Source organism: Ammospiza caudacuta, chromosome 7 (assembly GCF_027887145.1).
Source record: "Ammospiza caudacuta isolate bAmmCau1 chromosome 7, bAmmCau1.pri, whole genome shotgun sequence".
Taxonomy (NCBI): domain Eukaryota; kingdom Metazoa; phylum Chordata; class Aves; order Passeriformes; family Passerellidae; genus Ammospiza; species Ammospiza caudacuta.
In genome coordinates this window covers 27,984,939-28,010,292 of record NC_080599.1, presented here as the reverse complement: position 1 = coordinate 28,010,292, position 25,354 = coordinate 27,984,939, and the positions used below count along the sequence as shown (strand labels likewise).

General features: G+C 38.2%; 1 protein-coding gene across 1 annotated transcript in view; it reads right to left on the bottom strand.

The window, feature by feature from the left end:
* The window catches only part of VAV3 (vav guanine nucleotide exchange factor 3), a 147,523-nt gene that overhangs the window by 110,181 nt on the left and 11,988 nt on the right, over positions 1–25,354 (bottom strand). The window contains exon 2 of the mRNA XM_058808132.1: positions 9,102–9,218. Coding sequence (XP_058664115.1) covers positions 9,102–9,218 — 117 coding nt within the window. The remainder of the gene's footprint in view (positions 1–9,101; positions 9,219–25,354) is intronic.

Sequence of the window (25,354 nt, the reverse complement as noted above, 5' to 3'; positions counted from 1 at the left end):
GGGCTATGCCTCATACCATTCAGGAAGATCATTCTATTTTTGTCTATCACTGGAGGAGGAAAAAGCTACATTATGCCCTACTGAGTGACTGTGCAATCAACAGCATCTCTTTAAACTGCTGTGAGTTTTGGACAACAGTGAAGGCTGAATGGGAATTAGTGTAAAACTCCCCAACCCACCGGTGACCTACATTCAGTTTTTTGCTCTACTCTTCTTCAAGAGCACAGGCAGTAAACCCTCCCTCAAGTAATTTACATATTTTGGTTAAAAAATTTATTACATAATACACTGAATTATACAGCTCATATCAATTAGCCACTGCAGGAAACACACATCATGTCCTTCTACAATGTCACTGATGGAGTTTTGCTCCAATTAGTTCTACTTGAAAAACACCTTAAACCTTCCAGCAACTTAAAGCTGACTTGGGGAATAAATTTTACTTATGTGAAGTAGGCCTCAGTTGGCTTTTCCAAAGTAATTCTGTGAAGTGTTCCTTACATGTTCCCAGAACAAAATGGGATCCGGTTGAAGACCTAAATGCAACCTACTCAAACTTATATACAGCTCTAATTTGGCAATCATAATAAAGTTAAAATTTGTGTATGAAAATACGCTCAGAATAGTACATTCCAAAAATTCAAGCGATATCATTTTTCAGCCCCTTCAGCATGGTGCTGCATTACACAGTCTAACTATTGCCTAAGGCTCTTCACAGGCTGATCTAGAGACCCGTGCAGGCATATCAGAGTTTTAAACTCTAACTGGATGAATACTAAGGCCTTATTTACTTGTAGAGGTTAGCAGTAGCTAAAGGGTGCCATTTAATTTCACTTTTGCTAATAGTTTTATTTGCCAGTACTTTTATTTCCTCTGTAATAGTACTTTCTACTTAGCAACTGTCATTATTTACAACTGTTTCTAAACACATTGCCAAGTTTATCAGCTAATAGATTTATCATAAAATTTTACACTGAATGATTTACTTGTTGAATGGTTGGTTTGGAAATTAAGTCCTCACTGTTCAACTACCAATGTTTCACTTTTAAAATCTCGTGAAGGCATGAAAACACTAACAACTTCTTTAATAGAACTTTTCTAAATAAATCTCATTTCATAAATCAAAGTTTCATGAACAACATCTAAGACTCAAAACCTATGATCCCACATTTCTGCTATAATACATTTTGAAAAAAAGAAAAAGCCATTTCCCTAAATGTTTTAGCGTTTACAGAGAAAGATGCATTAATTTTCTCAGCAAGATAGTCTTTGTGATCTCATCAAATACCATGTAAGCTTTTCGGATTTACAGATAAATAAATTGCAATACACTCTTCTGACATATTTTTCCATTACCCAGCTATTCAAGTATCCATGCTTTCCAAAGGCACGTGCCATTGACATTTATTCATATCAATTATTGTGTCAGAATTAAGAACCAGAGAACACAATTCTTGATCAGCAAACACTTCTCCAGCCTTGCCACCACCTCCAACAGTTTGCAAACATTTCTCATTAACTCATACCTATTTCCTTTTTATGAAATACTCAAACTGTGTTTCCTGCTGCAAACCATTCACTGCCGCTTTCACTTTCTACTGAAGCTGGACAGAAAAAGCAGTGAATGAATTTGCAAGCAGTCTAACAACCAGAGCATGCCTCAGGTTGAACAAACCCTGAGCTTTTTATACTTACAAAGAAACATGGTGCAACTACTGGAATTTCCACTCAAGTGCACTCCTGCTTTCCACAGACCTCCCAACCATACAGAGCTGCAGGCAGTCACCTCCTTGCCTGCTGGAAGAGGGGGATCTCTGCAGACTGAGAAATCCTGGCCTGCCTGGCTTTCCCCCAGCATAGGAACACTTCCCAGGTGTGGCCCAGGATGTCAGGAGCAGCTTCTCTTGAAGAATGCTCCTCATGCCTAGCTCTTCAGAGGAAATAACACTGGCTAGGTGATGGTTTAAACCACATCCCCCTAGCTGCCAATTTGTGCCTCTCAGGGGGAGTCCAAGAGTAGCCCAATCACTCTGGTGGAGGTTCAGCACAGATGCCCTTCAATCATCTTTGAAACCCATGATAGAGAAGAGATGGAGGGAAGAAAGGCAGAAGGGAGAGAGAATGGCTAGAAGGCATCTTTCAGTACCTCAGATCATTCCAATGAAAAAAAAAAGGAGGCAAAAAACCAAATTTAGCAATTTTACTTAGTAACTCTCTAAATTCTTCCTTCTAGAACAGAGTAATAAAAGTAATAAAATTCATTACTTTACAAAAAAACTATGCATAATAATATATCAAGGTAATTGAACTACTGTTGTCTTCATTAACAAATACAATCAAAGACATTTGGCAAGCAACATGGGGATTGATAAATATTTCAAGTTGTTCAGTTTTCAACACCATTTTCATTTGTTTGCACTTCCCTGCCTCCTTATCTTCAATTTTGTCAAGATACAGTCAGCTAAGATGCAAAGTGAACTGCAGGAATCAATAAGAAAATCTGGGAAGAGCGCAAAACTCTGTATTCTAGGTAATCCATAGTGCTGCTTAGGTCAGCTTTTGCTCAGGCAAAAGGCCAGGCACAGAGGAACCACACTGAACATTAGGAAAGAACAGTTTACCAGCACCATAGTAATTAAGCTAAGCTTGATATAATCAAACCCCTTCATGGATAAACCAAAAAGAAACTGAATACTTTTTATTAGATCCTGCACAAAATCGTTTCCCATTTTAAATGGGGTGCCCACTTTACTACTGCTTTTGAATAAGGATCCTACTATATCTTGCACACAACCTTAGTTTCCTACTCTTCTTTGGCAGTGAACAATTTCACTATCACAGAAGAAAATGCACACACAAACCTCTTCAAAGTTGATATGAACTTCCTCTACAAATCACTAATTTATTACCTTCTGGTTTTATTTGTAGTTCATAATGTTCTTATTTAAACCAGTATTTGTAAATTTAGGAAGTCTGGATTTAGATGTCAGTTTCACCACCTTCTGGGTACTGAAATGCCTGTATTACAAGCACTACAAGGAATTAATAAAGTTTAAAAACATTTGTATAAACAAATGTGTGAGAAGATTTAAGTCTTAAAACCTGTTAAAGCTACGCATGCTTCAACCCTCCTCTTTCTCAAAAACTTTCACCTCAACACAAAATGTACACTACCAGAATTCCATGTTATGAGTTAAGTGTCCTCAAGATAGGTCAATCACACACAGACAACATTTGGACAAGGTGGTCTTAAAAACAAAGAAATGAGCACAGAAACTCAGCTTTATTCTCTCATATTAACAGTTGCTTGTTAACCTTAGCTTCATAACTGATAACATTTGCTGAAAAACTAACATGACTACATTATGGAACAGAAATATCCCAAACACTCTCTTGGATGAGAATTTTTCATTAATGATCAAATTAAATTAAAGTATTTGTGTTGCATTCAATGCTTTGTTATATGGTCAAACCCAAACATTATTGTTAACTTTTTCATCAATTGGAAGCCAACAATGCAACTTTAAAAGTTGTGACAGACCTGAAAGAAATTAATAAAACGCCATTTTCAAAGACCAGTGAGGTGATAGTCCACCAGTATTCTAGAACAGAAACATGCAAGACCATAACCCTGAAATATTCTGGCCTAAATACACATGCTCATGCAGAAGCTACAAGTTCTTGCTAATGCTATTAGGCTTATTGAAGATAAATGCCTAGACATTTGCAGACTACCTGGCAATGATCACTGCAACCAAGTGTTACAATTAATGACACTAAATTTATGTAGCATTGGTAACAGTCTCCCTGGTTACACCATGGCAAACCATTTCTGCAAGTTTTCAGGGACATTTCAGAAAGGTGGTTCATGAGCTATACCATGACTCACCCCACTTTTTCACCCACCTCAATGCTTTGCCCAAAACCATAATTTATGTTCTTTGGGGCTGGAAGTGCTTTTTTTGCCATTTAAAGGATGATTTTAGGGAGTCTACTAAGTACTTGACTTTTTTTTTCATTTCTACACAAACAGCAGTGGTAACTAACAAAAAAGGTCCCTACATAGCAAGCATTTCAGCAGTTTTGCAACAGGCTAGTATCTTCTTGTACATTTTGTCTAAAGCATCTCCATGGAGAAGAAAGCTGAAACCTGTCCCTTTCTTCTGTTTTTTCCTTCCTCCACACATAGAAGTACATCTGGGAGAAGTTCAAGGGTCATTTATCCCAAACCAGTCCATCTCACTGAAATGCTACAATGAAAACAAGCTAGCTTCTTGAGCAAACCACCAAGAATTTTTTTGGAGTTTATTTTACAACTGAAAGAGCTCAGACGGTGAAGATACAGAGCTCGGCATTTAATGATAGGCTTGTTTTTATCAGTCCAATCTCTTCATTTTAGTATCTTCACAAAAATATACTATGCTTTGGCATGTTCTGCAGCTTTAGTACAACTCTATGAGCATGAAGTGATCATCTTTTGCTCTATTATTCCACTGATTAAACTCAGCAAACAAAACATGAAACAACTGCAGATAATCAGAACTGTTTCACTTTTACTGAAGATTTTTTAGACACTTTTCCTGGAAGGATGTCTAATTTTTATAATAACAGTTGCTTTTTGTTGTGTTGTTTTTGGTGTGTGTATTTCACGCACATCTGTCCAATCTTCCTGGAATCCATTAAACCTGAGGGAATTCTAACACACTAGGATTCTCAACTTCAGCATGACTTTCTCCTGCATCAGTGCCCAGATTTCCTTTGCAGTAAGGGAGTGACTGAAATGATCACCAACTACGTGACTGGAGTATATGCAACTCAGTATTTTCCCAGCAGTTGCTTGTTTTCACATAAAGCAGCCTTTTAAGTGTCAGAGTAAGCTACACTAGGCATTGTTATATGCTTTTAAACAATTAGGTACTTATTTCATTGGTGGCACTTGATATTTGAGCTCCTTGTTTGTCTTTTTAAAATCACAATTGAATATTGTACATTATTTCTAGACATCTAATGCAGTATCCCTACAAGGGGGATTTCTATGTTTATATTAGATCAGTTATATCATGAAAACACTTCGTGCTCAGCTACACATTCTTTAGGAAATTTAAAAGCACAGCACACAAAGGGTGTTTTTCTGACACTTGCTGGACACCATTTCCCCCCACAGGACCCCAAACACAGCTCTCTGAATCCAGGGAGCATCTGTTGACATCAACACAACTAATCCTCAGATTCCCATTTCTGCAAGACATTAGTTACAAACTTCCTTCAGAGAATAGGGATAGCAACAATTTGTTGTGGTGCAGCAAGCAACAAAGGCTGCTGCTGGAGGAGTGTGCAGGGCTCAGAGCTCAAAGAACAAGTACCAACGGTGTTTGCTTATTCTGGCACACAGGTAGAAAGGAAGAACCTGACAGCCCTGAGGTAGTGAAAAATGACTCTCCAGCATGGAATTCAGAATGAAAACACTGTCTGGCACCTCCAGTGTGTGGGAGGGCATTTCATGCTCTGTCAGGAACTTAATGCAACAACACTGAAATTTACTGATAGAAAGGTGAATGAGTGGGAATGGGTGAATGACACAAAACTCCAAGAAAACCAAGCTATATATAGTTTTTTAAAGCACAACTTAAAGAACCTTCCTACTCCTGTGTAATGTAGCCCCTCTTTTTTCACCCACTGTCTAAAAATAAGAAACTGGGCTGTTATATTTTAAAGAGATGAAAACTCTAATCTTGTAACAGCTAATATCAATATTCATACAGAATGTACATTAAAAACACATGAGGTTACCTTCTTGCTATTTGCTTACCCTATTCTTTAGCTATTTACATGTTGCTACTTCAGCTTCACCTCTGATTCCCGTTCACTCCACATACACCCTTCTTTTTCTCTAATCAGTAAGAGATCAAAGTCTCTGAAGAGTGGAGCACAAAGTTCAAGTCAAATTTCCATACACTATGTCAAAGCATCTGGAAACAGCTCATTTACCTCTAACTAGTAAGTGCAAGCTTCACCATTACAACATTTTGTAACCAGTATTTCAAAAGGCTGTTAAAAGTGTTATGACTATATTGGCAGGATACAGCTGCTACTTCTACAATGCTCAGGGTTTGTCTGCCATTTTAAAGAGTTGAAAAATATCAGAATACTAATAAAAAAATAAAATTGGTTGCCCTAACCAGGTCTCTCACCTTATTTCTCCCCTTCAACCTTACTTCCTTGAAGGCACATTGTTCATTTACAGCTGACACATGGCTATTGCTCCCTCCACTAGCATGTTTAAATAGTCACTAAAGTCTTCATACTAAACAAAACATCCCATCTTAAGATAATAAATTCAATCGCAATTTCTTTATAAACTAAACTGAAACATTTCAAAGTCCCAGATAAGGGTTACAGAGACACTTCAGCAACAGTTTATTTATACCTCACCAGAACTAAGACATCTGAAGAGAGCTTCCAGTACACTGAAATGCATAAAAAGTAATGCACACACTCATCACATCACCTATTTGAGCAAGAGTTTAGAAAACAATAGTTTAAAATCATACTCCTCTCTTTGTTTACACCTGTAATCATTTTAAGATCATTCATATTTTGCACACATTTAGAGAGAGCAGTTTAAAGAACTTTTTTAGAAATGGCAGGATGACTTGCTTGCAGCAGCAGGAAAAATCTGCAGCACTATCTTTTTGGCTTTTTGCATACATACATCATCTGTTCAAGGAAGCTGGACATGTACAGCTGTATCACAGTTGTTATTCACAGGAAAATATAATGAAGGGGAAAGTTCAAAGCCAAGTGAAAAGCAAAGAACAACTTGAAAAAGATACACTTTCCTATTCTTACCACTGTTACTAACACTCAGAACTTCCAAAGTAGTAAATACATTATTAGATATGGAATTGAAATCCCATGCCACTTGAAGATATTTTCTGCTTACTGTACAAACAATACACTTAAAGGAACACAAATAACTCAGCACACCTCTTCTTTACTTGCAATTTTATTAATTCAATACAGTTACCATTTTTCCTTCCACTTCCATAGATGGCCTGAAACTCACAGCCCCTTTCAGAAGATCACTATGTACTCATTTGCCCAGGCTATAAAACATACAGCTCAGCCCTTCTGAACTCTGCCTATGCCAAGCTCCACTTGAGCATGGCAAGGTTCCACACAAGCACCCAGTGGGAGCAACTCAGCAGCAGAGCCATCAGGCACCTGAAAGCTGCCCATGGCAAGGGCTGCACAGCCCTGTTCAACCCAGCATCTCCACCTCTGCTTGAGCAGCTGCTCCCACGCACAGGACTCCTCTCATGAGAGAATCCCACACAGCAGCACCTCTCACATTTGTCACTGCAGTTTCACCTGATAGCTTTCCAAGAAAGGTGACCTAGACTAGAGAAGTCATTGCTTGGATGCACTACAAGTGGAAAACAAGTTCCAGGCATAATTAGTCTATTTGTGCTATACAGGGGCCACAAACAGTAAAAAAATCCATGTCTCAACATTCAAATTGACTTTGGGAAGAACAATTAAATAACATGGATGAAATACAGTTGTTAGTTTTTTTTTAAACCAGTTATTTCTATTTAAGTAAAGTCATATTCCAAAATAAATTCTGTTAAAATTACATATCAACAGTACCAGAAACGTTTTTGGGTTAAATTCCCCATTAATTCAGAAACTGTTTTTGATGAGTATTCAATGATGCAGCAAGAACAATTTGCACTGTAAAACCTTTTTTTAAAACTAGACTGTATTAAAAACAGGATATCTTTACATGGCACAAAATGAGAAACTTTCAGCAAGCAATTTTAACATGCAATAGGAAAAAAATTCCTTAGGCATAGGTATCAAAGGTTGAATCAAGCTTTGAGATATGACGTAAATACCTTAAATAGGACACAGCTAGTGCACACAAAACAATAAAATCCAGCAATTTTCAATTCCTCTGCTACTTGCACAATCAAAACAATAACAAATCTCATTTTTAATGAGCCAAATTTGTACAAAAGGACCATATTTTAATGAAATATCTTAAATATGATTTGTGAAGACAAGACATTTAGCAAAACTGAACCGGTGCAATTATCAAGTTATCTAATTTAATGCTCAAAAGACTTAAATCCAGACAAAAGATGGAGAAAAATAATTAGCTATTTTGGTTAATGATAATCACAGACCCATTTCAAACAATCACATTGCAGCCCTGATTCATTCTTGCACTCTTACATCACCTTTACCTCTATGTCTACTTATAAAAAGAAAAGTTTATAAAATTCAGATAGTAAAATTATGATCTCTTTAAAAAAGCAATAATGCTAAAGATAACACTAAATTTGAATAAATAACTATTTTTAGTGCTACTTCAGATTATTTTTAGACATTTTCCTGTGAAATTAGGTAATGATACTATGACTCAAAAGCAGAAACTGAAATTGAACTAAACATGTTGGCAATGACAGATCAAACAGTAGGAGGCTGAACAACAGACTGGAAAAAGCTTTACATGTAGAATAAGTAGTCAGACTTACAGAATACACGGTAAATATACTTTGTAAATATGAATAGTCACATTAACCTATCATAGCTGTGTCTCGAGCTTTACAGCAGGTTAGGAAAAAAAAAAACAAGTAACCATCAAAAACTAATTGTACAAGGGCAAATTCTCCGGGTGAATTTCAAGCACCCGAGACTACAGAAAACATGTTCTGTGCCACCACATGGGCTCACAATGTACAGGCCCAGAGTTTCTGAATCCACACAACTTATGCCCAAGTGATTTCACCAGGCAGCAGTCACCCACAACTTATCTTCTTCCATTTCATTTCCCTTTAACTCAGCATCTTTGAAACCATTTATCTTGGCTTTTCACCTGCTCAGAACTTTCTTGCCAAGTATTTTTCCCTGCCCTTTTTTAGGCCCTCCAATACAAACCTACTTCTTCTGCTTTCGTAATCCTTCTCCACTATTTTCTCATAACTAATGCTCATACATTATTCACAACTTTTATATCACAGCTACCAAAAAATGTATTGTCTGTGCAAGCAGCAGAACAAAGGTGTTACTTGCGATACAATCAAGAGCATCCTTACCTTTCCAAAATCTCTCACATCAAACAAATCAAATGCTTCAAAAAGTTCACTTTTCTTCATTCCAAAGATTTCACAACATGCCGAAAGAAAAGTCCTTATATTCTTCAAGCAGAGAAACTAGGGGAAAGAAAACAGAAATGTCATGTGTCAAGTGTGTAAATTAGCAATATACATGCTCACTTTGGTCCCAAACACACCATGTAATTAACCAATACATTTAGTTCTAAGTGAGCACTTCCTCTATGCTGTGATCCTCCACTGGTCTTAATTCTGCCATAAACTGAATTCTCTCCAGAGTCTTAATTAACCAAATTCTGAGTAGACACTTTGCGAACAGGAACTATTTTCCCTCTTTTTACATAAACAAAAAGATGTGACAATGTGCTGCTAGATACATAATAATCTAAAGACAGACTTACTTTTCAGCTCCCTACGGACAGCAAAGCAAAGAATGAAGCAAATAAGTTAGCTTTTAAAAAGTATATTAATATGCTGAAGTTATTATTCATGTATAAATCAATCATTTCATCTGTTAAATTCTAGTTTGAATGTTTAAGGAATGCATGTGCAGTGTTTTCACACACTAAAGACTTTGTGAATACATATTCTCCATCTGGCATAGAAGAGCAGATGAAGTTTGCAGTGAAGTCATTTAAATTTACGTAGCAGACATTTAAGATGCTCAGACCACCTTGAATTCCATACTGAATCAAAGGCAATTTCCCTCTAAGTTATCCACATGCATCAATGATCATCTGAGTCTGAAAAAGAATAAAGCCTCTGCCACAATGATCTCCTTAAAAGGCTTTTAATGGATTTTCCTGTGGATTGTTTTGTTTGCCATACCTTACCAGGCCAAAAGACAGCAACTGTCAAGAGCATCAGTAACTTCAGAGGGATAGCTAAAAAGGGGGATATGCACTCTTGATAACAATTAGCTCCATGAGGTGTTAGCACCTTGTGAGGACATCAGCTTCCTAAAGATGCTGCTGTAGTCTTATGAACCACAGCTAAAAAGCAAATACAATATTTATAAGCAGCAGCATTTCAAAGGACCCTGCACCACGCTTTGAATATGCATTTTAAAAGTACTGACACAGCAACTCAGTATTACAACAGAGTTTTGCATGTTTTAGCAGATTCATGAGGATCACTCACATTAGGATGGATTATAGAATTGCTATATATTACATCTTCCTGGTTTGATCAAAGCAGTATTTTTGATATTGAGTGTCACAGCTGTACCAATTCAACAGGCAGCCCTACTTCACATCTTACAGAGCTACCCAGTGAGACACAGGAACAGAGGAGCACCTGACAGACCAGATTTACTGCAAGGGCACACATTTGAAAGCACTTATCAACAAGAGATGCTGCAAGAGCAGACAGCTCCAGTCAACGGCCATGGACATCAGGGCAGCCAACCAACTGCTCACAAAGCATCACAGAAACCATTCCTGTGCAACCCAAAGCTGCCAGGAGAGCACCTGTGACTGACCAGGGCCTCACCAACATTAAGGATTCCCAGCTGTGCTGGGTGGACCTGCAGCCTCCACCTTTTTCCCCCCTTTCCACGAACATCTCCAGCATGCACCTCCCAGCTCTCACGGGGCAGTCATCGCTGGGCTACACACTGAGCTGCCCAAGGACAACGCTGTGTTTATGCCAGACTGCTTTTATGCCAAGTGCAATTTTAAGAATTAGTCGAGCTTGCTTAGTCAATGTGGCAAGCATATCTGGTTTTGCAGTGATTATAATTTTGAAGTCAAAATTGCAAGGTTAGAAGGCCAACAGATGTTCAACATATGTGCTTCCTCCTCCATCACATAGGCAGAAAGAATCAGAAAATGATCAGGTCTTTAAAATGAGGTTTAAAAACAAGATGGCCCATACCAAGTTATTATTGTTTTCTGCTGTATTTTTCCCCATAGTTTATTATTTTGCTTAAAAGCCATCAATGCCACTAGGTTTGTCCAATGCACCATACTGATTCAACTTGAATACCCATCTATTTTCTTACGACAAAATTCTCAAAAATTTTCCAGTGATTTCCCACTGGAAAATTCAGCTGCCTTTTTGAAACCTAAGTTTTGAGCTTGTATTAGTTAGTGCTGAAGTCTCCCAGTGCAAAGAAAGCTTACAGCTGCATTAAATTGTTTACCTCTAAAGGGAACAAGAAGTTAAGGGAGAGACAGGAGCTGTCATGGGCCTAAAATCTGACCTAGATTTGCTAAAGAGCATTTTAGTGAGTTGCATTTAGCTTCTTAATATAGCTAAAAGAACCATTTAAGGGTTCAGCAGTTTTTCACAAACAAGATGTCCTCTCCCTTCAGCAAAACCTCTCCAGCTGTTCTTACCAGACATCTCCTACAATGAAAGTTAAATATGGCAGCATTTTTCCAACAAGATTTATTAGTTGCCTCTAAATTTAAAGAACTTTGAAGTAATTTTCTGACATCAGCGTTTTGTTTAAATTATTGTTACTATGAATTATAACTAAGCAGACTAGAAAGCATCTTACAAGAAATTACAAGCTCACATGTTTCCAAGGAAATGTTAAAGCACCAACACTCTAAGTAGTAAATCAAATTCTTTGGAATATTTTAACAGTAAGAATCTAATTCCTCATCTTCCTCTGCCCCTCTTTTTTTGCTTTTTAAATGCTAATTCATTAGCATGTATCATTATGTTAAGCAGGTTTAAGCTAATTATGATTTAATATCAATAGCCATATAACACATAACATGTCTTGCAGACTCTAGAAACCAATGGTAAGCATCTGTCAAACCTGCCTGTGCTTGAGATGGGAGCACATCATCACTGAGTGTGTGCCAGGCAGTGCCTTCAGCAGGAGAGGTGTCCTGACATCACAGTCTAACCCTTTGCAACTTCAAAGACTGCTTAGTGAGTTTGAGTTGGCCCTATGATGATTCCATGTCCATTGGTTTTCTCTTGTAAAATCAAAATGAAATTCTTAATACTATTAAGGTAACCACAGCAGCTACAAGGATAAAGCTGCAAAACTACTAGAACCAAAAGCATATTCATATTTAAATGAATCCATTTTGCAGTACAATATATGAAAAAGTCTTTTTAAAACCCCTTGTTATGTGCTGCTAATGTTTCAGAAAAATTATTTGATTACATTACCCAGAAAACTTTCAGAATTCTCTCCAAAACTTTATATTGCAATCTTCTAAAGAAACAGTGTGCCTCATTGACAACAAAGGCTTTTATCACTGCAGTTATTGTATGAAGATGTAAAGATTAGTAAGAGAAGCCTCCAAATTAAAAAAGAGCATACTGCTAAAATCTAGGAAGTTCTATAAAAGACAACCTTCCTCACAGAAAAAGGCACCATCACTCTGCGGCCTCTCATTAGTAAGTACAGTCCTCAGGATATTTGGAAGCCTACTGCATTATTGTGTTTCTTTTTTGAAAAGAAAACATAGTTCAGCACACCACAAGGGAGATCGTTAGAGCAGCTGGGTACCCAGTTTTCAGAGATGCAAGGAGAGCTAAACCTCACTCAAAGTCTCCTCCACAGGAAACACTGTCTTGCAGTACAAGAACTGGTCTCCATTAAAAAAAATAACATAACTTAAAAACATTCCCTTGGAATAGTTCATTATGCATTTTTTCTCCCTTTTTTAAACTACATGGCTTACACTACAGTAGTCCAGAATTCTCAGTTCACAGATCAGTACAATATTGCAGTAGGGTAGTATAAGCCATGAGCACAAAAAAGTTGACACTAGTGAGAAATTCAACTTCTCTCTTGCTGATCCACAGACATGCCTTTAGAGGAGACTATATCCAGCACCAGAGACAGATGGACAGAAATCACAACCCATCCCCATTCTGTGGTTCTGTGACGGGGGCTCAGGAGCCTGAACACACTTTTCAGTATTAACAGCTACAGATTATGAAAACATTTCTAAAACATTCTACTGTTTCAGTTCTACATAACGCAGCCACTGTCAGGGCTGCTGAAATGGTCTAACTCCTGTGATAAACCACTGTGGGTTTATGGAATAGGTTCTAGTGGCCTCTGGTCTGTTCCACACTGAATGTAATTTTGCAAGAGGCACTAACTAACAGCATTTATTGAAATGACAGGCAAGTTTGGGGAAAAAAGTAGGTCTCCCACCTTAAAAAAGCAGGTGTGGTTTATATAATTGGGACTGTATTTGTCTGAAGCTTAAACACAAGACAATGGGCAAATCAAATTATACCAGGTCCCACAGAAATAGTACACTGTTTTCTCCCACAATATTTGCCACTTCACACAAAAACATTTGTTTGAAGCTTTTTCCACACAGAACATTGTTGTGTGCACTGACAGAAAGGCACAGAACTATTTCACAAAGGGTACTGATAGAAATGACTAATTGGATACTAAAAGCACAGGCAGGTCTGAAGCTGCCCACAGGGAAGAAGGATTTCTCAAACCAGACCTTTAATGAAGTGAAAGATGAAATGCAAAAGAAAAAATGGGGGGGGGAAATCATATAACCTCTATTCCCATAATCTAAGAGGTATTTCTCAAAAAATATATTTTGGCACTGAAGTACTTCAATGGAATAAAGGTCTTTTTGATACAGACCATAATATTCAGTATCTAGACGTATCCTTTGTACTAAAAGCACTTCTACAGGCATTCAGAAATCAACACAAAGAGCTCTGAAGATCAAATTGTGCCACAAGACATTTAATGAAATTCCAACAGAGCAACACCCGTCAGGGGAGTGAAAACTGAAAGGCCAAGAAATGACAAGTATTCAGGAAAGACAGAGTTCTAATTCACTTTTTTTATTATTTTAATTACCAATAGTGGGAAGGAGGAAAAAAGCTGTTTGTATTTGTTTCAACCTCCACCTCCTTTCTATGATGATGATTGAGTCACAAGCACAGATATTCAGTCACAAGCCTGGGAAGCTGGCAGCTCCCTTGTCTGGATCGGCCATCCACACTGCCTAAAGACAAACTAGGAACATACTGAAGCCTGAGTTATCTAAGGCAGTCTAAACAGATGCTAGGCTATAAGGGGTATTAAATCCAGACTGGATCACTGTCACTTATTGACAGGAAAGGTGTTTTTTTTTCCCCCCCAGTGTGATTCACTTTTGCTGGCATGGAATACTCATCCCTTCAACACTGCACTTCACAGGTTTTCATGTTTGTTGAGTTCCCAGCCCCACACAGACTTCAGGAGGCTCCCAATAACTGCAAAGAGAATGAGACCAGTTGCTCCAAGCCGCCATCATGTAGAAGCTATAATAAAAGAGTAAAAAACATAGAAAAGGGACTCTACTTAGCCCATTTCTCACTAAATACACTTCATACCCTGTGGAAGAAACAAGGCATGCCAACCACACATAGTCTTGAAATCTTCCCCTCCTATTCCTCCTCTAAATGGCAGCACTTTATAAACTACACGGCTGCAGCAATTTGTCGTTGCCTTACCTTTAAAGAGCCTTCTATGCAAAACCAAAAAGTAATGGCATTTTACATTACAGCATGTTACAGCAAAAATAGCTGAGGAAAGGTCAGGCTTTGAAAACACATATATAAAAGAAGCAATGAGAGGAGCAAATTTGGCTTCAATTGACACATCTCAGAAGGTACAATTGCTTTGTTTTTTCAATTGTAAAATACTGATGTTACATGCAAGGAAGCATATTCAAGTTTGTCAATATGTGAGGTTTTTCTATTGGTTATTTATGTTCTTAGAAAAGCAGAATTAAACAAGAATAGAAGTCAGAAGAACAGAAAAGCAAATCATTGCCATAACACTTAAATGCACTTTCTACACCCTCAGTGCTTACGACAAAACATGAGCTCCTGACCTTTCCTATCTGTTCCTGGAATGATGATGAGAACAGATTAGCTAGGAATCTCTTTTTTTTTTTCCCCACTCTGTTCATGAGAATACATGCAAAAAGGAAAATGCTGCACTTATACCTGTTAAGCAAGAGGAGAAAGGCAAACATTTCCATAATGGATTTAACTGGAAGAATTGCTTTTGTACATTCTGTCACCAAGATTGATAAGTGCAAGTTGTTTCAGTGAAAGAAAGCATTGAAACAGAACTTGTTCCCTCAAAATTTCCTTCAAGAAGTTGATTCATGCCCTGAGGGTTGCAGATTCCTGTCTTCTCACTTGTTCCATTTGCATTGGTATTTGTTGCAACAACTGTGCTGACAGGAACAGCATCAACTTCATTAAAATGCTGTTCAAATCCTGCTGAGTCTGAATGTGAGAGAGATCCCAGTACTTGCTACCATGAGCAAACAGCACCATCACCTCTAGTCACCAAGCCAAAGTTACACAGCAGCAAGACCAAAACTGTACCATGAACCTGCACACATAAAAGAGCAACAGTAACTACAGATAAAGATCCAAGGGTTTCATCAGTGCCTACACAGTGTGCATGCACAGCAAACTTCCAGCTTCCTTACAATTCTTTCAGCCACATCCCATAAAGGGAGAAAATCAGTTACTTAGAGATACAGCTGCTCATATATCAAGAGCTCCTTTCCATAAGCCAGGCTGGACAGTTCCCCATCACATGCCATCTTTGACAGAACAATCCCAAAAGGAGGGTTATTAAAATAGGAGCACGTTATACTTCTAACTAGATGTCACAATTATTTTCTTTTTACTATCTGCATGTTAATTAACACCAGATTACTAGATACTCAGACAAAGCCCCACTGTGATACTGACAGAATTGTACAGTCAGGGTTAACAATTCAACACAGAAATCATTCCTGGCTCTTCACAGATTTCAGCAGCCAAAGTACATTAGATTAGTTCTGCTCTGCCAAAAGGAATAATTATCACTATATGCAGTAAAAAATAGCTGTAATGATTTCTAAGTGAATGAAGGGACCCACTGATGAAGTCTTAATTCAACTTCTATTAATGTCTTTTCATAAGCCAGCAGGAGAGAAAAGAGCAATGTCAGACTCAGGAATGGCATTTGTAACATTTTTCTTGTTCACATGTGTGCAGCTTTTCTTGGAAAAATCTTTAAAGCTGGAGTCTTACTAAATGAAGGCAAAAGGGCCATAAGGAATTTACAGAGCAAGACAACACAAGAGGATGAGTAATCCTCTTTTCAATAAGCAAATGAAAGCTAGCAGGCAAGTAAGCATTATTCTTAGATAAAAATCTATTAACTTGCAAATTACATTTAAAAAAGAAACTAACACACACAGGAAGAGCACGTCACTCACATCAAAGGAATTCAGTTTTACATTCTGTATTTGACCTCTTGTTCAGCAAACCACCTCAATCATTTAGAGGATCAATATTTCTAAAGCCCTAAGCAGAAGCAAACCAAGCAAATGTTAAATACCTCCCAAACTTTGCTCTCAAAAAGCCACAAAGCAGGTACACTAATAAATATGGAGGAGACAGCACACTGAGCTCTTTGTAGAGTTGCTTGAGGTTCTGATAGCATTACATAACTGAAGCATTTTACTAGGAAATGTGCTATGCAAAGAAGAACAGACACCTTAATTCATAGCATTAAGGAGCAGCCTGGGAGACCTGTAGTGTTATTACCTTTCCAGATGTGGGCATTCTTTGAAGGCCTGCACAACACAAGATGCTGTATGAACTATAAAACGAATTAAATTCCTCTGAACCACTGCTAACACTGTATGAATATTAATAGCATGTTCTTTATTTGCTCACTTAATGTAGTAATTAAATATTCATAGGAAAGCTCTTAAAATTCCTAACTGACTACTATTCAATTGTGTCTATCACATTTTGGCTTGAGTATGAAGTTTTGTTTATGTATGTTTGCTCTTCTCTGTGCTTCAAAGAAAGAAAATGGAAATTGAAACTTGGAAAAGAGCTGAGGAAGCACAAAGGATGCTCCACTTCCATTAATACTGATACAGAGTGAATAGAGGGCAGAGAAAGAAGTTCAAGACTTTTTATACATTACTAACTCTCTCCTTGGCATTAAAGCATTGGTTGAGCAAGTGAGAGCAAAGAGACATGGAAATTCTCTGTGCCCTGAAGTCAAGTGCTCCCACAAGCCATGAAACTGGCAATACATGGGAACACTTAGATCATCAAGCCCCCACTACAGGAATTCCCTGAAAGTAACTGGCAAGAAACGGAATGGGAGAACTCAGGACAGCACCCTGTTGCAAAGAGCAGTTTTTACAGTAGCCATTGGTTCCCCACTAGCAAGACTTAACTAAATCTACTCTGCAGTATCTTGTCAAAAAATCAGCAGCTGGAACACAGTACTAAACACATGAAGCACAAAGAGATGGGCTAGGGATATCCTGTGCTTGGTTACCTTTTCAAATAAGTAGCCCTATCTGTCATATGTCCCAAAGCTGCATCTCTAAAATGTCTTTCAACAAAGATCTGAGTGTTTTACAAGCAAATGCAAAAAGGAGGAGGGCAAAGGGAACATGGAAAATAGTCCTAAGGAGAACATGAATAGGAGGAAAACAACAAGGAAATGAAAAGAGGACTCCAGGAAAAGGAACAGGAAAGGAGCAGACACACACTACAACAAAAAGTTTAAAAAAGAAAATCAAAATAGACTAAAAGAGAGATCCAGGAGCAAAGAGCACTGAAATAATAAAATACTTGATTGATTGATTGATTGTCTGAGACATGAAATAAAAGCCAAACACAAGAAAATAATGTGTTAAAATTTTGGTGTTAAAATGCTGCAGGCAAAACTGTTTATGAAAGCGCCATTTAAAGTAAGACTAGTCACTGTCCCATAAGGTGTACTTAAAATTGTAACATGGAAAACTGCTTCTGTAAATGACAAAACTGTTCAGGACACTGATTTACTACTTGGATTGTCATTGGTCCCAACACAAGCTTTCTAAACACTCAACATGTCAACTTAGCTGATGAAATATTAGTAGTTTTCAGAAACCTCAAAACCTATACCTACCTAAAGGAGTTAAACTTATTGTAGGGCAGGGGGGAACCCTGAAGCCTCCAGCTTAACTAATACATTTAAACAGCAAAAGGAATGCTAAGCCTCAAACTAATTAGCTCTCAACACTTTTACAATCAGAGAAAATAAAAATTATATTCACACTGAAACCATGAAAAACCTTACAGCAACAGTATGAAACACAGATCTTCGCATCTGTGCAAGAGAGAACACCCAACACATCTGTTCCATGTTGTTAGTTTGGCACACTACAGAGCTGCTTCCATTGTATCTTGGTATCTTTTATTCATGACTGTGCTTGGTTTTTACCAAGTCTCTAACGTTAGCACAATAACACAAGACCACCTCTTACTTTCCCTATACCTGTGCAAGGGAAATAAATATTGGGGTGAGCCCTGAATGAGCCCAATGAAGGTGTGACACAAAGCTGCCTGGTGTGACACATGAGCTAGAGGCCGATAATTCACTGGGGGATCCACACCTGACTTCAGCTCCATTGCAGGAACACAATCCCTTTTGCTTATTTCTACCCCACACCTAAAAGTAAGAGCACCATTGAATTCACCATCTCAGCTGGATCTTCCTGGTGAATAACTTGTGGCTGTAGTGCCCTGAACACAGGCCCTACAAGCCAGCCCTGGACCTCGACTACATAATCCCTTTACAAATAACTACAGTGTGGGTTCAAGGGCATGTTTAAGTTAGCATGTACTAACTTGTTCTTTTCTGAGCACTTAGATTCTCAAAAGGTGTCAGCACTAAATCCTGCATGGAAATTCCACACACCTGGGGAGGGGAGGGGGTGCTGACAACCTACACAGGGTTGTCAGTTCCTACTAAAGGTAAATCTAGTCCCAATAACTCCTATGCTTTTCCATTTCTTACCAGCAGATACAGATCACATACTAGGTCTTTGATTTCCACGAGGAAGGAACAATATTCTTATTAACAGTCTTTACTGTTAACATGCATCATTCATTAAATACTTTAAATGTTTTCTCAAATTGCATATGTGTATTCTTTTCCAAATTCTTAAGGTCATGGAACAAATTCCTACAAGACCTTAAGGATGCAAGTACAGCCCTCTACAAATTGCCCAATATGAATCTGACTGTCCTCTAGTTACCCATTTTAAAAATCCGCTGTTCTATTTTTGCTGGCGTGTCACTTCAGGTTTGCAGTTTATTAGACCATTCTCTCCATGGCAAGGACAGGGGTTTCCAATATATTCAGAGAATACTTCAAGGATTGCAAGTCAATTAAGTAGAACAGGTAAGTCCAGAAGCCCAAACCACAAACCAGTGGGAATAGCCATGAATTGAAATCAAACTCCAAAAATAAATTTGCAGGATTTGAGGCAAAAACTCAGTGGCTGGATAGTGTACTGACTATCTTTTTACATTTTACATTTTTATTTGAAATGTTCTCTGGAGCGTCAACATACTGACCTGCCACCAAATGCCATCCTTCCTGCATTGAGTGCCATATAGTGGCATCTCAGAAGTGCTACCTAGCACTTCCACTGGACAACCCCTCTGTTTCCACACTAGAAAGGATAGCAAATAATCTTCTCTTCTCTAGGCCTCTCTTAGTTTCCCTCCCTATGTTGCCTCTTGCCAAAAGCTGACAAATTCTTCATTTTCTGTTGCTTGTTTAATACAATCAAAAACCTCTACTGCCCTCGTCTGAACTTCTTGCATTTCATTGCATCCTTCTTAAAACAGAAGACTACAACTACAGATTACTGGAGTACTGTGGTTTATGCAGCAGACTACAATGGCATAATGAGCCATAATGCATAACAGCATAATGAATGTTTGGGGCACAAACAAGCTTCAGCGCATGCATTTTGCAAAATTCCCTGGGTACTACATCCTTCACTGCTCCCTATGGGAACAGAGTACTATTCTGAACAATCTGGTCTGGATGTCAATGGTGAAGTAGATGAAACAGTGGTTTGATCCACAGCTGCAATTCCTGTGATAAATAGCACACAACCATTAAGAGTTCTCAACTCCCAAAAATTCTGAGGGAACAGGCAATTAAAATACAAATCTAAAAATGTAGAACTAACATCTTGTTTGTACCCACAACTGTTTCCCACCGTGACACTCTGAAATCCAGCCCGTGTTAAGCAAACTGCACTTCATTTGTTCAGTGACATGCAAGCCTCCTAATTAGGGGGTTCAAGTGAAGTATCTAGATAGCACAAGAATTCGTAAGTTTCAGAACCTTAATTTACACCACCAACTTAAAAACAGATGAATCTTTGTGAAACTGCAGTAGGCTTCCTTCCTTAAGAAGGCTGACAAACAGTGAAAGAAAGGTTCAGTGGACATAAAACATTCCACTTGTACACCATTATAGGCACTTGCTGTCTAAAAGGCTGCATTCACTCCCTCCAAGCTGCCTGCCAAAATGAAACACATCATTGAAGGCAACAGAAATTTGTGTGGGAGATGCGTCAAAATTGCATAAATCCCTACTTCCACTAGTATGAATTAACAGCTGTGATCATCTCAGCAGAGGCAAGTAAGTGGATGCTCATAGAAATTCACCTGTCACCTCTATATGTGTCCCATTTCATGTGACAGCTAAATGAACTGATACCTTGGTCTCACAATAACAGTTAAGGTACACCAAGAAATGGTCCAAAACTTCATTTCAAAGAACGTCAATTTGGAATCTCACAGAGTAAAATAAAAATGAGCATGGTCTCACGGGAAAGAGGATTTATGAAAATGTGAAAAGAAAAAAATTAAAATCCTAGAGCACAAGTGAGTATTTGTAATAGCCTAAAATAATCAAATTGTGAATAAACCAAATACATTGAAACCTGAGCAGCAGAGTATAATTTAGCATCATCTGGACTCTTAGTCCGCTGAGCAATTTGATGCAGGGTTTCAAATGGAGTATGTGAGCACCAGTGAGAAGTCTACGTTACTGAACAATACTATGTGCTGAGTCTTAAGATATAATATCATATTTTTCTATAATCCAATTAAGAAAACTGTTCTTAAATTACCATAACATAGATGGTTGTTTCAAGCAGCTCATTATAAACAACATGAAGGCAGGCTCAGTAAAGAGCCCAACATAACTGTGACTAGATATGTTGCTCTTCAGCAGGTAAAGTCCATGGGAGACCATGAAAAACCACACAGGAGAGCTGCCTTGTCAACAAGAGAGCAGCATGAAGCCCAAGATGCAGAGCAAGCTTAGTGTCTCCCCTGAGCCCCAAGCCTCAGATGCCACAAAGACCCCTGAGCAGTGCAAAAGGCCCCCAGCCATACTGCAGAAGCTTTGCTGTTACTGTCTCTTGGCAGTTCCTGTGATTCACACTGCAAAATGGTGGGGTGCTGATGGAGCCAAGGAGGAGCTGTTCAGAGCATGGGGCAGAAGATGAAAGCCCCACCTCAATAACCACCCAGGGCACCCTGCCACCAATACCTCGTCAGGTACAAGTATCTTGCCACATGTTTCCACTCTTGCTTCACAGTCCCCTTGGGAAGAGAACTACAGAACATTGCACCAAAATAATAATTTTAATTATTAAAGTACAATGTGGTTTGAGTTTTGGCCCATTATCCCAAGTGTCCACAGAGGAACAATGCTAAAGATCATTTTAAAGTAAAGAACTCACCACAGTCTTTATGCTACTGACTCACAGTTGAATGACTTCAGAACTGCACACATATTGGTGACCTCATGAAAAGCACATTTCTTGAAGCATTTTAAAAACACCTGTAAAAGGTATTCCTCATTCCTGAAAGAAGGGCTGTGTAAATTATTACTGTTAGTTTCACACTTGATTTTCCACTTCCCTTAAATTTACAAGAAATTTACAACAGTGCCTGAAAAACTCATCTACCAAGGCAATCAGAGAGCCACTAACTTGGGAAGTCCTCATTCAGTGCTCTGCTGGTCTTTTGAACTTAGTGAAGAGAGCTGGATCCTGTTTTATTCATAAAATTAATCCAATTAAAATCTAAGATGCGCATACACGTAGAATTAAATATTCCATAATTTAGCAGCAGTGTGTGAGTGATAGCACAACACAATATAAGTTGGTTGTATAAATATGTCCCTGTCATCCTAAATGTCACATCATCAATAACATTCAGTTTAAAGAGGCACACCAAAATCACAGCAAGATACTGGCTATTTACACAAATCTACATAAAAACCAACAGTCACTCTTGTCATGGCTAAAAGTTTCTGCATGAGCAGTAACCCATAACTGGTTTTGGCACTGATGCATGCATAAAGGAAAACATACAACCTAATATAGGGACAGTGAAAGCATCTGCCTGCGAGCTGTAGGCAAATATTTTTTCTATCCTGTTATACAAAAGAACACATACAGAAGCAGTACAAGCAGCTGCTGTAACATACTTCCAGGCCTCTGCACAAGCATCAGCTTACTAATTGCCTAACAGAACATCACTTCAACACAAATGGTTCCTTAGGTGGTTTTTTAAAATAACACATTGAATGTACATATTGGAGCTAAGCTGTAAGAATGTCTAGATTTTGTCTAGAAAACCTCATTTTATGTCTGGTTTTGTTTAGTATTGTTTTGTTCTACAGACTAATCAGTTAAATAAATCTAAATAAAACACAGTGTGATCCTGGATTAGTGACTATAGTCTAAAAGACATAATAGCTTATTGAGACAAGATTAGAAAGAAAAACAAAATCAATATATATGCAATTTGTAACTGGGGATTTATAACAATGACAGATCTTTCTCTGCCTCTCTATGGAGACAGTTCTCAGCACTGGAGAAGCAACAATAGTGATTTTCAGAAAAATGGACACAGCAACTCTGCAAGGCTAATTCTTGCCTTTAAGTCAGATAAGCAGAATAGCAGCATGGAGTCCATGTAGCAGAAGACAAACTTGTTTGATTTGTTGCAAGATGATATTTTAGTGTGAACAACTAGACAGAAAAAATATTCAGCAACAGTCTTTTAATAGATCAGAATAAGTGAGGTTACAGGTAACAAGGACAGGAGAGTAATTAGGAAAAACAATTAGAATAGACCCTTGCAACTAATTTTCTGGCTATAGGAAATATTTGTATTCAGATCCTGTTCACTTTTTTCAGAAACAAGCATTTTTCTATTTATGACAATAATATGCCACTTCTCAATATGTGTTCTTAAAAAAACCCAGAAATCAGTACATAGCAAGTACTTGACCTAGTAAGTCTAATTATTAACTCTTGCACTGCTCACTTATTTCTAAATGAAACCACAAGAGCAGCTATGTGGGTACGTTCTTTAGCAAGGACTGGAAACTCACAAGTCTGTGACTCATTGTTCCGCTGCAAACAGCTGTGCCACACACAACTGACCCAAGTGAGCTCTGAACATGACTCACACCGCACCAAAATCTGCCCAGATCTGCCACCAGCGAGAGTCCACCCCATCAGGACACAAACACCTCCACACAATTCCTGACAAACTCTCCCATGGCCTCTCTGCTCAAGTCTTCCCACCTGGTTCCAAAGTCTCCCCAGGCAGAAAGGAGCTCTTTCTCTCTGGAGGAGGCACAAGGTACCCACACATCTGCTAAATTCTGTCAGGTGTACACCCTGCCATCAATAAACACAACCTGAAGTTTGTGCAAGCCTGCTTTCTGTAATTCAAAGGGAAAATGACTCTTGAAGGATGGCAGGGGGACCAATAAGCTGGTTCAAATGACATTCCTTTTTCAACACCAGTATGTCTTGCCACTCAGGGGTATTTCTGATTAATTTTTTTGACAGCTGCAGAGAACTAGCAAAAAGTAAATTGTCCCATTTCCTTATCTGTCAAAACACATCAAGTTACTGTCTGCTAAATGTGGTAATTTTTTGTTTGCAATAGAGGACACTCAAGAACATGCACAGGAAATTCAAGGACCTCCTAACAGAACAATATGGAAATCACTTTTTCTCAGTGATTACTTTTATGAAAACTTGAAAATTTTTATTCAAAAGAAATCTACCCATATCAAAGCCAGTTGAGGGAGAGAAAAAAACACCACACACAAATTAATTGCTCATCATGTGTCCTCACAGTGAATTCTATAAACACTCAAGATCCCTAGTTTACTTTCCACTGGGGACACTAATACTTGGCAAGAAAATACCGAGAAATTAGAATGGTTGAAAAAGAATATGATTAGAGAACAAATTTTTAAAGGCATTTCTCCAGTTAAAGTCATTCTCACAATTACATACAGTAAGAAAGTTTAAGGAAGTATTAAAGAGGAGGCTAGACTTTGCAATGAAGGAAGCATGATAGAAAACTAAGCAAAAGCCACTTCCTCACAGCAGCATGTTTCAGTTCTGAAAAGGTATCTGAGACAAGTTATTCACAAGTTATGAAAGCTTCAATATCACAGTAAAAAAAGATCCAATACTAAAATACAAAAATCATTGACCTGGATTAAGTTCTCATCAGTATCTCATTGTGAAACAAATAGTTTAAAGCTGCTCTAGTACTTCAAATTGTATGAAACCATAACACCAGCTAGCATGAAGGGATGAGTATGACAATAATTACTGTTCAAATCTATGTTCTCCATTAAACCAAGAACCTGCATGAAAATAATTTCATATAGTCCCATAAGAAGCTTTAAAGAAATAAATCACAAATGGTAACATTGAACTGCTTCAGCCTCAAGTGGGGAAATAACATGAACAAACCAAGACAAAAGGTGCACATTTACAGGGCAGTTACTGGTCACTGATGCCTTGACCTTCTCGAGCTTTCATTGACAGCACATCCACTTCCACGGAATAACCAGCTGGGCATCACCCAATTCCCTGCCTGCAACTTCCTTGAATTATACCAGGGATATGAAGACTGTGTCCATCCACAGAGAACAAACAATCAAAACCCCAGAAACCTGAAGAAACAAACTATTTAGTATGAAGGCAAGCCCTCAGGGACATCATTGTGTAGCAGCTTGTATCTCACAATACAGATACTCAGTGTAGTGGTTCTCTCACTTGGAATGTAAATACTGAGTCTGGGAAGCAAAAATATAATTATCATGTCTATCAGCCTCTGAAGAGTGAGTGAAACTCACTGGAAAGACACAGAAACCACTGAGACTGATGTCCAACACAAAGGAGATACAGGATGAATGTGCTGGCTAGCAGGACCGGCTATTTCTGCCTTGCAAGCAACCTTGAAAATCAATTTGAGAAGTAGTTAAAAATAACTACCATTCCAACCCCACCTGCCCCTCAGGACACAGCCACAGAATAATATTGCTTAAGCACTGGTGTGGTGGCACAAATCTCCTG